The sequence below is a fragment of the Tursiops truncatus genome, chromosome 4 (genome assembly GCF_011762595.2).
Source record: "Tursiops truncatus isolate mTurTru1 chromosome 4, mTurTru1.mat.Y, whole genome shotgun sequence".
Lineage (NCBI taxonomy): Eukaryota > Metazoa > Chordata > Mammalia > Artiodactyla > Delphinidae > Tursiops > Tursiops truncatus.
The window spans coordinates 19,035,155-19,048,239 of record NC_047037.1 but is presented as its reverse complement, the minus strand read 5'-3'; the positions used below and the strand labels follow the sequence as shown (position 1 = coordinate 19,048,239).

At 41.2% G+C, this 13,085-nt stretch overlaps 1 protein-coding gene across 14 annotated transcripts in view; it reads left to right on the top strand.

The window, feature by feature from the left end:
• Nucleotides 1–13,085, top strand: part of HPS3 (HPS3 biogenesis of lysosomal organelles complex 2 subunit 1) — an 87,920-nt gene that overhangs the window by 11,742 nt on the left and 63,093 nt on the right. For 13 of the 14 annotated variants that reach the window (XR_002176209.3, XR_012331315.1, XR_002176208.3 and 10 more), the window contains exons 2-6: nucleotides 2,448–2,939; nucleotides 3,489–3,660; nucleotides 3,764–3,849; nucleotides 7,184–7,376; nucleotides 11,828–11,909. Coding sequence is in view for 8 of the 14 variants with exons in the window: in XM_019934332.3 (XP_019789891.2) it covers nucleotides 2,448–2,939; nucleotides 3,489–3,660; nucleotides 3,764–3,849; nucleotides 7,184–7,376; nucleotides 11,828–11,909 (1,025 nt within the window). In the remaining 6 variants the exon portion in view is untranslated. Of the gene's footprint in view, nucleotides 1–2,447; nucleotides 2,940–3,488; nucleotides 3,661–3,763; nucleotides 3,850–7,183; nucleotides 7,377–11,827; nucleotides 11,910–13,085 lie in introns of those variants that run through there. The other variant, XM_073803711.1, reaches the window with a different exon arrangement.

Here is a 13,085-nt window from a genome sequence, read left to right as displayed (position 1 = left end):
CAATAAAAATTTTTGTTTAATGTATTTACTGAGGGAATTCAAGGAAGATGGAGGCCACAAGGCATCTTTTGCCCCCAGCTCCATCAGACTGCTTCTCTGGAACAGAGTGAGCAAATGTATGGGGCCTACGGGGTATATTTAGGCATTCCACCAAGATCTCTGGGGAGAGAACAGGTACAAGGCTCCACCTCTGTGGCATCAAAGGAACCAGCACAGGAGAAGGTTTGCTTCTGTTGAAGGCTGGTTCATTCTGGAGGAGGAGGGGCTTGGCCAGCCCACTTGGTGTCTGCAGAAAGGGGCTGCCCCCGCTTGCTTGCTGCATCTGTATATGGGAAGTTCGTGTGCTAACAGCAGCATTTCAGTTTCAATTCATTGGAAAAGGGCTTGTTTACCTAATAATGTTTAGCATATAGTAAGTTCTCTTTTCAGAATAACACTGACTTATACCCTCTGACCCACAAAGTTCTAAAGATTAAAAATTTAAATGAGGACTTCCCTGGTGGCGCAGGGTTAAGAATCCACTCTCCAATGCAGGGGACACGGGTTCGATCCCTGGTCCAGGAAGGTCCCACATGATGTGGAGCAATCGAGCCCATGCGCCACAGCTACTGAGCCTGCGCTCTAGAGCCTGTGAGCCACAACTACTGAGCCTGCATGCCACAACTACTGAAGCTTTCATGCCTAGAGCCTGCGCTCCGCAACAAGAGAAGCTACCGCAGTGAGAAGCCCGTGCACCGCCATGAAGAGTAGCCCCCCGCTCGCTGTAACTAGAGAAAGCCCTCACGCAGCAACGAAGACCCAATGCAGCCAAAAAAAAAAAAAAAAAAAATTAAATTTAAAAACCCACTAAAATAGAATATGTAAGTGTGTGTTTATGTAATTGGAGAACATAAGAGACTGTTTAAGCAAGTTAGGAAACACAGAAGCCAAGAAGGAAAAGATACATAGCTGGTTACATATTGTAAAAGATGCCATACAAAGTCAAACCATAGCAAAGTCAAAAGTCAAACTATAGACTACCAAAAATCATTTGCTCTTCATGGCCAATGAAGGATTAATTATCACTTTTACCCAGAGAGCTGCTCTTCCTCGATAAGAAAAATCAACCTAATAAAATAGTAGATAACTTGCAGAAGAGAAATTATACGTGGCTGAATAAATATAGGATAAGATGGCCAGCTTTATAAGTGGTCCAGAAAATATAAATTATAATAACCATTAGAGTCCATGTTTCCCCCATCACATGGAGTCAGTTCTAGTGAAGATGTGGGAAAATAGTGCTGTTTAAACAGCGCTGGTGACAACATGAATCTCTATTACATAACTGTGATTATAATCTGGCGATATGTGTTAAAAATGCACGTGCCCTTTGACCTGATAGTCTTACTTTTGAGAATCTATGCCGTTGAAACTTACCCCCGCCACTAAATAAATATAGAGGTATAGGCCAATTTATTACAGTATAAAGTATAGTAGCAAAAAACCCTGGAAATACTTGAATGTAGTATCTCAGTAGGGGAATTGTTGAATAAATTATGGCACATGTACATACAGGATATTTTGCAGATGTTGAAAAGGATGTTAGATATCCATGTATCTAACCTGGAGGGAAAGATATTTGGTAATCTTTTGGTAATACATTGGTAATTTTTTAAAGTTGCAGATGGTTAAATATATTTAGTGTGATTCCATTTTGGTAAAAACAAAAACAAAAATGACAAACTACCACTCTATGATCTAGGTTTATATGAAAGAAAGGTTTAGAAGGACACGGGTTTAGGCTGTGTGTGTTAACATTGTCTCCTCGTGGATCGGACTGCCGGGGAGAGATCATAATACTTTTCATTTTGCACCTCTTTATCACTTTGACTTCTCACAACAAAGAGTGATTCCAAAATTACTTTGTAATTTAAAATAATCCAAGAAAATCAACAATTAAGGGAAAATTAACTTAGATTGAAATTTTATTTAATATGTATGGCTTTATCCTGTTTCTCAGAGTTGACATAAAGATACGACTTTTGTGGGAAGGGGAAAGGTTGTAGTATAAGTTCTGCTAACCTCTTCAGAGTTCCTGAATTTATACCTAATTTTAACATCACACTAATACCAAACTCTTTATGTCAGGAGAACTTCGTTAGAGCTGTAGATTCAGAGCTGCGGTAACACTTAGAGCTCTCATAGGAATAAATCGTAGAATTTCTCTGTAAGCTTCATGAATAATTAATGGGTTATCTTAAGACATTAAAATGGGGGGAAATTGTATTTCAGAATCTAAATGTCTATTAGTTAAAAATACACCTAAGATCCTGTTACTTAGAGTTTCGCTCTAGTCAATCTTTAATTCAAACATTCACATTAGATTCAGTTATAGTTCCTTTTCATGGTGCAAGGTAAGTGGTGGTTTCTAATTACAAATTCTAAGTATAATCTTATTTCTTTCTCAGGAGACTATTTGGTAGCAATTGAAGAGAAAAACAAAGCTACGTTTCTGCGCGCTTATGTGAACTGGAGAAGTAAAAGGACTGAAAACTCCCGAGTGTGTATCCGAATGGTCGGACATGACGTGGAGGCACCCTTCAGTGAAACCTTCAGAGACCAGATGTCTATCGTGGAAATGCCGCTTTCTGAGGCCCCCCTGTGCATTTCCTGTTGCCCTGTGAAAGGAGACCTTCTTGTTGGCTGCACAAATAAGTTAGTTTTATTTAGTTTGAAGTATCAGATCATTAATGGAGAATTCTCAATATTGGACTTTGAGCGTTCTTTAATTATCCATATAGATAATATCACCCCTGTTGAAATTTCTTTTTGTATTGGATATGTCGCTGTCGTGTCAGACTTAGAGGTTTTAATCCTAAAACTGGAGTCAGACCCCAAAAATGGAGAGCGTGTTAACCGCCATCCACGTAAGACCAACAATCCAGTGAAACTGTCAGAAGGTAAATAATGAATTTAGCTTACTTTCTTGTGTTGGGTGCAGAGAAAACCCTTATTTCTGGCAATCTCTGAAAGGCGCTAGTATGTATATGGCAAGCCACATTATTTATGATGTAGTTGTTCCTAATACATGGGATTTGGATTTATCATCTGGCTGCCCATATCTTATTCTGTAGCATGTAAATGTATTTCAGCATATATTTGTCATGAGAAATAATGAAACAGCTGCTGCTGGATGAGGAGTTCTGGACCCAGTCCTCATGTTTACTAGCTGAATGACCTCGGGTTAGGAATACCATCTCTGAGTTTCAATTTCCTCGTGTGTAAAATGGCGATGATGATAATAGCCCATTGTACTTCATCAGTTGTGAGGGATAAATGAGCAAGTGCTGAGACTTTTCAAAATCATAGTGCTTTATAAATACGTGCGATGTGTGTGCATAAATTATTCCTATGTCTGTTTAATTGGTGGGGGGATATTGTGCAATCTAATTTGCACTGGAGGGGTACTTGGAGTTATTAAATAATTTTCTTCAATTTTATTTTTGAAGACATCAGTAATGAGACTTTGCAGCTTGAGTCAGATGATTTTGTTATCTGCCAAAAGCCCATGGAACTTCTTGGTGAAAAAAGCAAACAGTCTGGAATAGCTGTTACACTGGAGTCAACAGGATTAGCTGATGAAAAAATAAAATATTTCCACGTTCAGCACCTGCTCTATAGGTACTAGAAAGCTTTTTATTCACCAGCATTTAATATATATTTACCTACTTAAAGTACATGGAAATTAGATCTCTCCCCCCTCTCTCTCTCTTTAAACTCACAGACGTTTTGCTCCTGATATTTCATCCTGTGTCTTGTCGGATGACATCAAGTTGCATTCACTTCAGCTGCTGCCCATTTACCAAACTGGTAAGTATGACAGTGCTGCAGTGCAATGAGGTGAAAAAGCCCTCGGACGGGAGGGGAGACCGGTGTGGGAAGTAGATTAGGTTCTTCTACTGAGGCTTCTACTGTGGCCTTGGGCAGATTCCTTAGCAAATAACAGTAAGTGCTAGAAAGGGAAGTCGTGACTGCTAGGAGAAGCCATGGAGAGGATGTGACGGACAGAACCCATTTCCCTGTTTGAAATGGTCTCTAGGTTCCAAAAGGGAAATGGAAGCCCTGTTATAGCTAAGGTTCATCTGGGTCCAGCTGGGTCATTTGCCAGAGCTGCTTATGATGGCCTTGTGAGCCAGGTGGGAGAATGTGGACTGAATGGAAATCCATTTAGAGCGGTGGTTTTCAACCCTACTGCACATTGGCCTTACTTGGACGCTTTTCAAGATACTGTTGCCCAGTCTTTACGTGTTGGAGATTCTGACTTAATTGGTCAGCTATGCAGCCTGGGCATCAGTATTTTTTAAAACCTCCCCAGCAATATGATGGGCAACCGAGATTAAGAATCACTGTTAAGTTTTGTACTTAGTCCTGGCCCGCTTAATATCTTTAGGAGTTGCCTAGGGAAAGATAGGAATATTTTTCTGATTAAATGGGTTTATAACCTTCATTATTTTTTTCTTTCTTTTAGCAAACATTTACTGAGTACCTACTATGTCGGGTATTGTGCTGAATACTAGGGAACCAATAATGAGCAAAAGTAGGCAGAGTACTTGTACTCAGGGAGCCTGTTGTCTTGCGGCGGGGAGGCAGACATGAATGGAATGATCACAAGAAAGAGTACACAATTACACTCTGACCTGAGCACTCTGTGAGAGAGGAACCCTGTCTCGAGAGTGTATAACAAAAGATCCTGACCTCCTCCTGGGGTCAGGGAAGGCTTCCTGAGAAAGAGGATCTTCAGAGTGAATAGGGGCCGATTTGGGGATAGGGTTGGTGCAGAGGAAGCAGTGAAGGCCTTGTGGCCGAGGGAGAATCTTTGCTTGCGGAACTGAGAGAAGCAAGGGAGAGGGAGGTGTAACACGCGGCAGGAGACCAGAGGGCACACAGCCACCTTAGAGGGTTAGCTCTTTATCCAGGGTTTTCCCCCAGCACCTGGAACAAAAGCCCAAATCCTTTTCATGGCCTCCATGACCCTGACTCGAAGCTCTTCTTGTCCCACTCACCCTCTTACAATTCTCCATCCATGTGACTTTTCTCTCTTCCTCAGATACACCGAGCACACTCTTATCTAAGACCTGTTATTTACTCTTCCAGTGCTCAGAAGGAACCTCCCTCAGAGCTTGCGTTACTTGGTGTCTTCCAGTTCTTCAATTCACAGCTCACGTATCACCTCGCCACAGAGAACTTCTCTGACTTCTCTATTTAAACTGTTCCCTCTCCACATACTGCAGAGTTTGTTTATTCTCCACCCCACTCCCCCTCACTAGAATGAATGCAGTTACTTTGTCTTGTGCACTGTGGTATACCCAGAACCTGGAACAGTGGCATGTAGTAGGTGTCTGAGGTGTCTGATGGATGTTTACTTAGTGGACAGATGAGGGGATGGGTAGTACATGTATGAGCTGGGCCCTGCTGGATGAGTAAAATTTTTAGAAGTTGGACATTTTGGTAAGGTATTACATAAAGGGAACCAACACAGGCAAGGTGTAAAACCATCATGTGTGTTTGGAGACTAGCAAGCAGCTCTGTCTAACTAGAGCACAGATGTGTGTAGGAAAGAAGAGGAAGTAGAAACTGGATCAGTTGCTTTGGGCCAGTTGTGGAAGTGCCATAATTGAACTTTCTTCTGTTATTGATGGTGTCCTTGAAGGGTATCAATCAGAGCTATATGTTTTTTTTAAAACATTTTGATTATGAAAAATTTCAAGCACACAGATGTAGAGAAAATAGTACAGTGACCCCTATGTACCCATCACACAACTTCAACAGTGTTGCCTCATAACCACCCCCCACCCCATGCCAGATTATTTTTATGCAAATCCAAGAGTGTATACCTTTTCATCTCTAAATATTGCAGCATGTGTTTCTAAAAGAAAAGGATTCTTTTATTTAAACAAACCCCAAATGTAATTTCACATTTTTTAAAGATGGCTTGATATCATCAAATACCCATCAGTTGTTCAAATTTCCCTGATTGTCTAAAACAATTTTTTCTGCAACTTACTTGTTTGAATCAGATTTCAAGTAAGGTTCATACGTTGCAATTGGTTCTGATGTCTTCTACGTCTCTTTTAGTATGTAGGCTCTGCCTTCCCCTCTCTTTTTTTTTCTTTGCAATTTAGTTAGCAAGAAACTGCACTATTACTGCAGAATTTCCCACAATCTGGATTTTGCTGATTGACTCCCCACGGTGTCATTTAACATGTTCCTGTATCCCCTGTATTTCCCTCTGATCTAAAACTGCATTGTTCAGTACGGTAGCCATTAGTCACATGTTGCAATTGAGCACTTTGAAATGTGACTAGTCTAAATTAAGATATGCTGTAAATGTAAAATTAACACTAGGTCTTAAAGACTTAGTACAACAAAAATGTAAAATATCTCAATTTTTTATTGATTGCTTATTAGAATGATAATATTTTGGATGTGTTGGATTAATGCAATAAATTTTTAAAATTTGGCCTGCTTTTTATTTTTTAAAAAGTGATTACTAGAAAACTTCAAATTACATATGTAACTCACATTATAGTTCTATTGACTGTGCTGTTCTAGACAGGCTTGATCAGGTGATGGTGATGATCATGATTTTTTTTTTGGTAACACAAGTAGTGTTGAGTTCTCTTGGAAGGTACATAGTATTAGGTTGGCTCTTTTTGTTAACAACCATTGGTTAATCAATGGTTGACAACCATTGATGGTGATCACCTAGATCTGTTAATTTCTTAGGGGTTTCAAATGGTGATATTATATCACTCCTTTTTCTTTCTTTCTTTTTTTTTTTTTTTGCGGTACACGGACCTCTCACTGTTGTGGCCTCTCCCGTTGCGGAGCACAGGCTCCGGACGCGCAGGCCCAGCGGCCGTGGCTCACGGGCCCAGCCGCTCCGCGGCATGTGGGATCGTCCCGGACCGGGACACGAACCCATGTCCCCTGCATCGGCAGGCGGACTCTCAACCACTGCACCACCAGGGAAGCCCTCCTTTTTCTTTTTTCACTGGCATTCTTATATAAAGAGCAACTTCCCCTAAGCAACTCTTTGGTTCTCCATTTATAGACTTTTTTGCATAGAAAAGTCAAAATATTGGTTCCCTTTATTTACTGGTTTCATGGTTGGTTTGTTTTTTTGTTTGTTTTCTTCATGCAGGGTCTCTTACTTCTGAGAGAAAACATTCATCTCAGGAGAAAGAGTTGCTGAGCCTCTTTTGTTTTTTCTCATTACCTCATGTGGGCTATCTGTACATGGTTGTCAAATCTGTTGAATTAATGTCAGTCTACCAGTATCCTGAGAAGTCTCAGCAGGCGGTGCTCACACCACAGTTTTTGCATGTCATCACGAGGTATGTTCCAGTCACTTGCTGGCTTCTGAGTCACTTATTTCTCTGTAAATTCTTGAGGTGCTTTCTAAATCCTTAAATGAGAATTATGTGCACCGTCGTATGGCACTGTACATCAATGATATACATCTGTGGGTTTTTTGTTCTTTTCTTAATGGCCCGTACCTGCCTTTTCAATGTCAGAGATGTAGATTCCGGTTTTGCCTTTGTTTTATTTTCTTAGCCTGGATGGGGATCTTTCTAAGGAAGTATAAGGTTCTTCATGAGGGAAGATTTTCATAGGGAATTCTAATGAAAGGTCAGTGGGGCCAGTCAGGGCATCTCTTTAGACTTTGTTTTAGATTTCCTAATTTTTTTTCACTGCTGTCCTATCTTTTCCGTATGAGTTGAGTTAATTGATAATGGTGTAGGACTGTCAAGAGGCCAGAAAGACTGCCTGATTCTACCCTCTGAGTAGTGTAGATGGGGAAAGAATCCAGAGGTTGGGGGTGGTCACGGTCATGTGGCTAACTGGTGGTGGATGTCTTCTGAGTTGCCTTACCCTAGTAATCTGGCATGTAAACTGGGCTCCTGAGCAGGGCTTTCATGTCATTTCCTTTTATCTCAGCAGTAAGTGATGCTTATGGTTTTATTTCCTGTTTTTTTCAGTTTAGATTATAGTCAAGGCACTGCATTAAGCCCTCTGGCCAACCACCTGTGAATAAGGCACACCATCTGCTTTCTGAAGCAACAACATAAGAGAGGGCCAGAGACCAGGGACGCAAACACTAGGAGATTAGTGAAAAATGTCTTAAGACTTCGTGAAAGGGGCGTAGGCTGTGGGAGGAGGGAAATTACTTCTGGCTGAGTCACACGGGTAAGGTTTTTGCGTTTGAAGTGAAGCCCGGAAGCTAGTTAGAATTTGACACATAGAGATTGGAAGAGAAAGACATTCTAGATAGAGGGAAAGCTATAAACAAAGCTATGTCCAGGTTTGCAGGAGTGTCCAATAATTAATTGCATAGGACAGTGATTTTTGTTTTGTTTTGTTTTGTTTTCAGCTGAGTGGTAATATCAGAATCTCCAGCAGGTGCTGGAGTGTATTTTCACACAGCACAGGACCCACCTGGAGATTCTGACACCCACTCCTAGCGGGGGTACTCCCCTGCCTTTTCACTCCCTGGTGGTGTAGGGAGAAATGCTATTGTGTGTTCCTTAAACGAACAGTGTGGAGGTAGCTAGTCTTTTTAATTTCCAAAGTGTTGTGTAGTTATGTCCTTTAAATGTAAAGGAGCTGAAACATAGAGAAATGGGGAAAACAGTGCTTGAGAGAGAACTCAGGGCTTTGGAAATTAAGGAATATTTTGAGATTTTGACCAAAGAAAGGGATGTGAATAGAGCATTGCTTTAGGAAAATGAGTGGTGGCCACTGTGGAGGATGGTTTGAACATAGATAATGAGCTATTGGGATGGTTCAGTAAGGATAATGAGGGGTTGCATTTGGGCAGGGCAGTAGCAGTGAGAAGAGAAGGAAGCATGGATGGGAGAGAATTACAAGACTTGATGTCTAGTGGGATACTGGGAATGGCGAAGACATGAGAAAACCCACCAGTTTTGAGCCTGCTTTTATGAAAGAATGGAGGCTGCTGTGGCATGGGGTGAAAGAAAAGTTTGGTTTAGACATTGGAGTTTGAGGTGCTTAGGGAATACCAAGAGGAAATGTTGATAGGTTTTTGGACACATAGGACTGAAGATTAGGGAAAAGAGGAAAGGTTAGATATTTTTATTACCAACAAAAAAGAGCTCATTATCAAAGTAGTGATCATGACCCCAAGAATGTGTAGACAGAGAAAAGTAGTTGGAGAACTAAACTGGTGAAAGTCATGTTTAGAAAGCGAGGGGAAAAAGAGAAGGGTCTATAAAGATACCGAAGAATCCAGAAAACTATAGCTTCTCAGAAACCAAGGACAAATTAGAGGGAGAAAGAAGGAAGACAATATTTATTTCTGCCCCAAAATATTTATACAACAGACTATCTTTTATCCATCTGATTGTATAAATGTACAGGATACTGAGAATTTAGTGAGTGGACCCTCTAAATGCCCCTCCACCCAAAGTATGTCATGAACTAGTTTGGAATGTAGAGTCCCGAAAACAGTACAGTGAGGGCTTGAAGAGACTTAAAATCTGTGGGTTTTGCCTGCTTCCAGGTGGGAAATTATTGAAGCTTTTCTTAATATTAGCACCAAAAGATACGCTGACATCATTAACCTGACTATGGAAGCATTAGACATTAGAATAGCAGTTGTTATATGTAAATTCAGATTCTTAATAAAGATTCCCCACCCCTATATTTAAAATCCTATATTGTTGAACTAATTTTTACGTATTTTTTATTTTACCCAATAGATAGTATTTTAGAAATATCTTGATCCATAAGTTTGTCTTGAAAAGTTTCTTGAATAGCGATATGTTTATATACCCTCAAAAAAAAGCAATAAAATATTTTTTAAAAGACTCTAAGAACAATATAAAATCATGTAATAAAATGTTATCCTCGTAGACATACGTGAATCGGAAGGCCTCCCATAATCTGCCTTCTCAGAGTCAACCTTGTCAACACTTGGTCTATATTCATCCAACTTTTTTTTTTTTTAAAAGAATACCTGAACAACTATGGTTTGATTTTTACAGAAGTGGATCGTACGATGTCCACTTTTGAGCAACGTGCTGCTCCGCTTAGCAGCGTATCCTGGACGTCTTTCCAGGCCAGCACACTTCAGTTCACTTTGTTCTTCTCTTATACTGCTGCTTAGTATTCCAGCGATCGCTAATAGCTGGATTAATGTTGCTGGAGGTGAGTTGGAGGATGCAGCCTTTTTCTCTCTAGAACCTAAAGGTCATCTTTGTGGTCATAGCTACTCTGACCTGTCATCCTGGCCCCACTGCAGGTACTTCTTTTGGTTCCCAGTATCTCAAAGTCCCTTCTGTTTAGTTTCCTTCGTGAGGGCACCCTCTACCCCAGATTTCTAAGCGGTGGTGCTACCGTCCCAGCTATTGTCATGACTCCAGAGGTCACATCCTAGAGCTCTCTGGACATGGACACAGTTGACAGTGGGCTGAGACCAAAGTGGAAGCCCCAGCAAACAGATGGAGAGTCCTGACTGATGCCTCTACATCGTGCCAAGTCTCGCAGCTGTGAAAATGTCAGAATGATTCTCTTGTTAAAGAAGTATTTCTTCTATTTTAAGGTTATTGTTAGATTTGCTTTAGTCCTTCATTTCTTTATTTCAATAGAGTTCATTTTTACTTCTCTCACTTTCTGATTTTTTAAAAAATTTTATTTATTTATTTATTTTGGCTACGCTGGGTCTTTGTTGCTGCGCACGGGCTTTCTCTAGTTGTGGCGAGCAGGGGCTACTCTTCGTTGCAGTGCACGGGCTTCTGATTGCCGTGGCTTCTCTTGTTGCGGAGCACAGGCTCTAGGCGCACGGCCTTCAGTAGTTGTGGCTCGTAGGCTCAGTAGTTGTGGTGCACGGGCTTAGTTGCATGTGGGATCTTCCCGGACCAGGGCTTGAACCCGTGTCCCCTGCATTGGCAGGCTGATTCTTAACCACTGCGCCACCCGGGAAGCCCTCTGATTTGTTTTTAAAAATCATTCCTGGGAACCCACGACAAGATGGGTTTTGTATCAATTTCTAAGTTAAACATTGATGGTTTTCAATGTCAGTGTTGGAGGGTTGACTTGTAAGTCTCCAAGCACTTACTGTGGGGTCTCCGGGTTGCTTTGCTGTGCAGACATAGCCTGGGGTTGTGGAAAGAGCTAGAGGAGTGTGAAGAGTGAGGAGACCTGGGGTCTAATTTAACTCCATTCTCCAGAGAGGACTTGGACCAATCATGTACGTTGCAGGCCCTAATCTTTAAAAACAAGCTGCTGGACTAGGTAATCCTGAAGGTTCCTTCAGACAGTCTCTGATTTTCTCTACCATTGGATTGGGTTTGCATCATCTAAGTGTGTTGCGCAGCATAATCCAGGCTCCATTTCATCCCGAGATAATAATCAGTAAACTTGGGTTCTAACCTTGGCTTTAATAGTCACCTCTCTGTACTTTGGGCAGATCCCAGGGGCATCATTTTGTCTATAAGATGAGGGTATTGACCCAGATCCATGGTTCTTAACTAGGAGTGTACGTCACACAAGGAGCTTTGTAGAAATATACGTGTCTTAATTCAGCCCCTAGAGATTATGATTTGGGTAGGAGTGAGTGGGGACCAGTCATGTATTTAAAAAGCACTCCATAGGGTTTCTGAGGTACTCTCCTTGTTAAGAAGTAGCCTAACTTGTCAGCATTGACACATACTTGGGTCTTCCCCGACCCCTGCCATTGCTCTGTGCTCCTGTGAAATCCTCCCAACGGTGGGCACATTGGTTCCTGGCCTCCAGTTTGTTCAGTGGCATCTCTCCTCTTCCTCAGTAACAACCTGCAGTGTTACACAGTGCGGTGCAGTGCGGCGGCCGCTCGGGAGGAGGACCCGTATGTGGACACCACCCTGAAGGTTAGAGCTGGCTTATGACGGTGCAACCTAAAGATCACAGTATGAGTGCTTGCAACTTTGCTCTTCGTGTCTAAGCCTGGCAAACATTAAAGTCTTGTTTTTTTCAATTAGAATGTTGGAATGTAAAATGATAAGCATTTTGTGATTCGTGGTGTAGATGGTAATTTTTAAGATTACTTTGAAAGCATTTTACTCAGAATTTAGATAGAATGCATAGTTTTAAAAATTTGGTAAAGAATATATATATAGTGTAACTTCAGAGAGAGCACTTCACAGCTATGGTGTACTACAATTTTATTCATTTAATAGAAGTATTGGTGGCCATTGTATAGAGCTGTGGACAAAACAGTACAGAAATCAGTATATTCAAGAGCACAAAAGTGAGTACAGTGCATTCGGATGATTTATTTATACTGTTATCAGATATGCCTTTAATTCTTTAATCGTTTTACAAAGCCTTCAACAACTTTCCTGTAGTTCTGTAGTTTTGATCTAGTGTAAATGGACATTCTAGATCAATAACCTCGTTTTTAGTGAGTAGTAATATGCTTAGTCTCTGAAAAGCTCTTGACCGCCAAATAAACAGAGGCAGTGTTATGATGAAATTCTCTGTTTTCTGACCTTGAATTTTCTGTTCTCAGAAATACGCTGATCATTTGCATCATACTCCTCATGTGCAGTTTTACCCCCGGAGCATAAGCTATTTGAATGGGTGTTTGTTGTGCATATCCGTGCTGTAGGGAACCCCCAAGTTATGATGGCCTCTATGTCACACGTTAATGTCCATCTGGCACCTGGAACGCCTTTTTCTGGAAAAATGAATGTTCAGTGATGATGGTGTGTAGTACTTAATGTGTCCGAGGCACTCTTCCATTATCACTGTCACCCAAATTGTGAAATGCACTGGCGTTTTCTGGAAATCGTGTCTGAGTTCTTTTTGGCTATGGGCTGCCTATCACTTTCTGCTGCTGACCAGGCTTACTGCCTACCCTCAGCCTCTTGGGAAATAAGAATCATAGCTTTCCCATGCCTTTCTGTCTGTGTTTAAGATATACACATAGCCTTTTCAGGAGATTTTTTTTTTTTTTTCTTTTTTGCCGTACGCGGGCCTCTCACTGTTGTGGCCTTTCCCGTTGCGGAGCACAGGCTCCAGACGCGCAGGCTCAGCGGCCATGG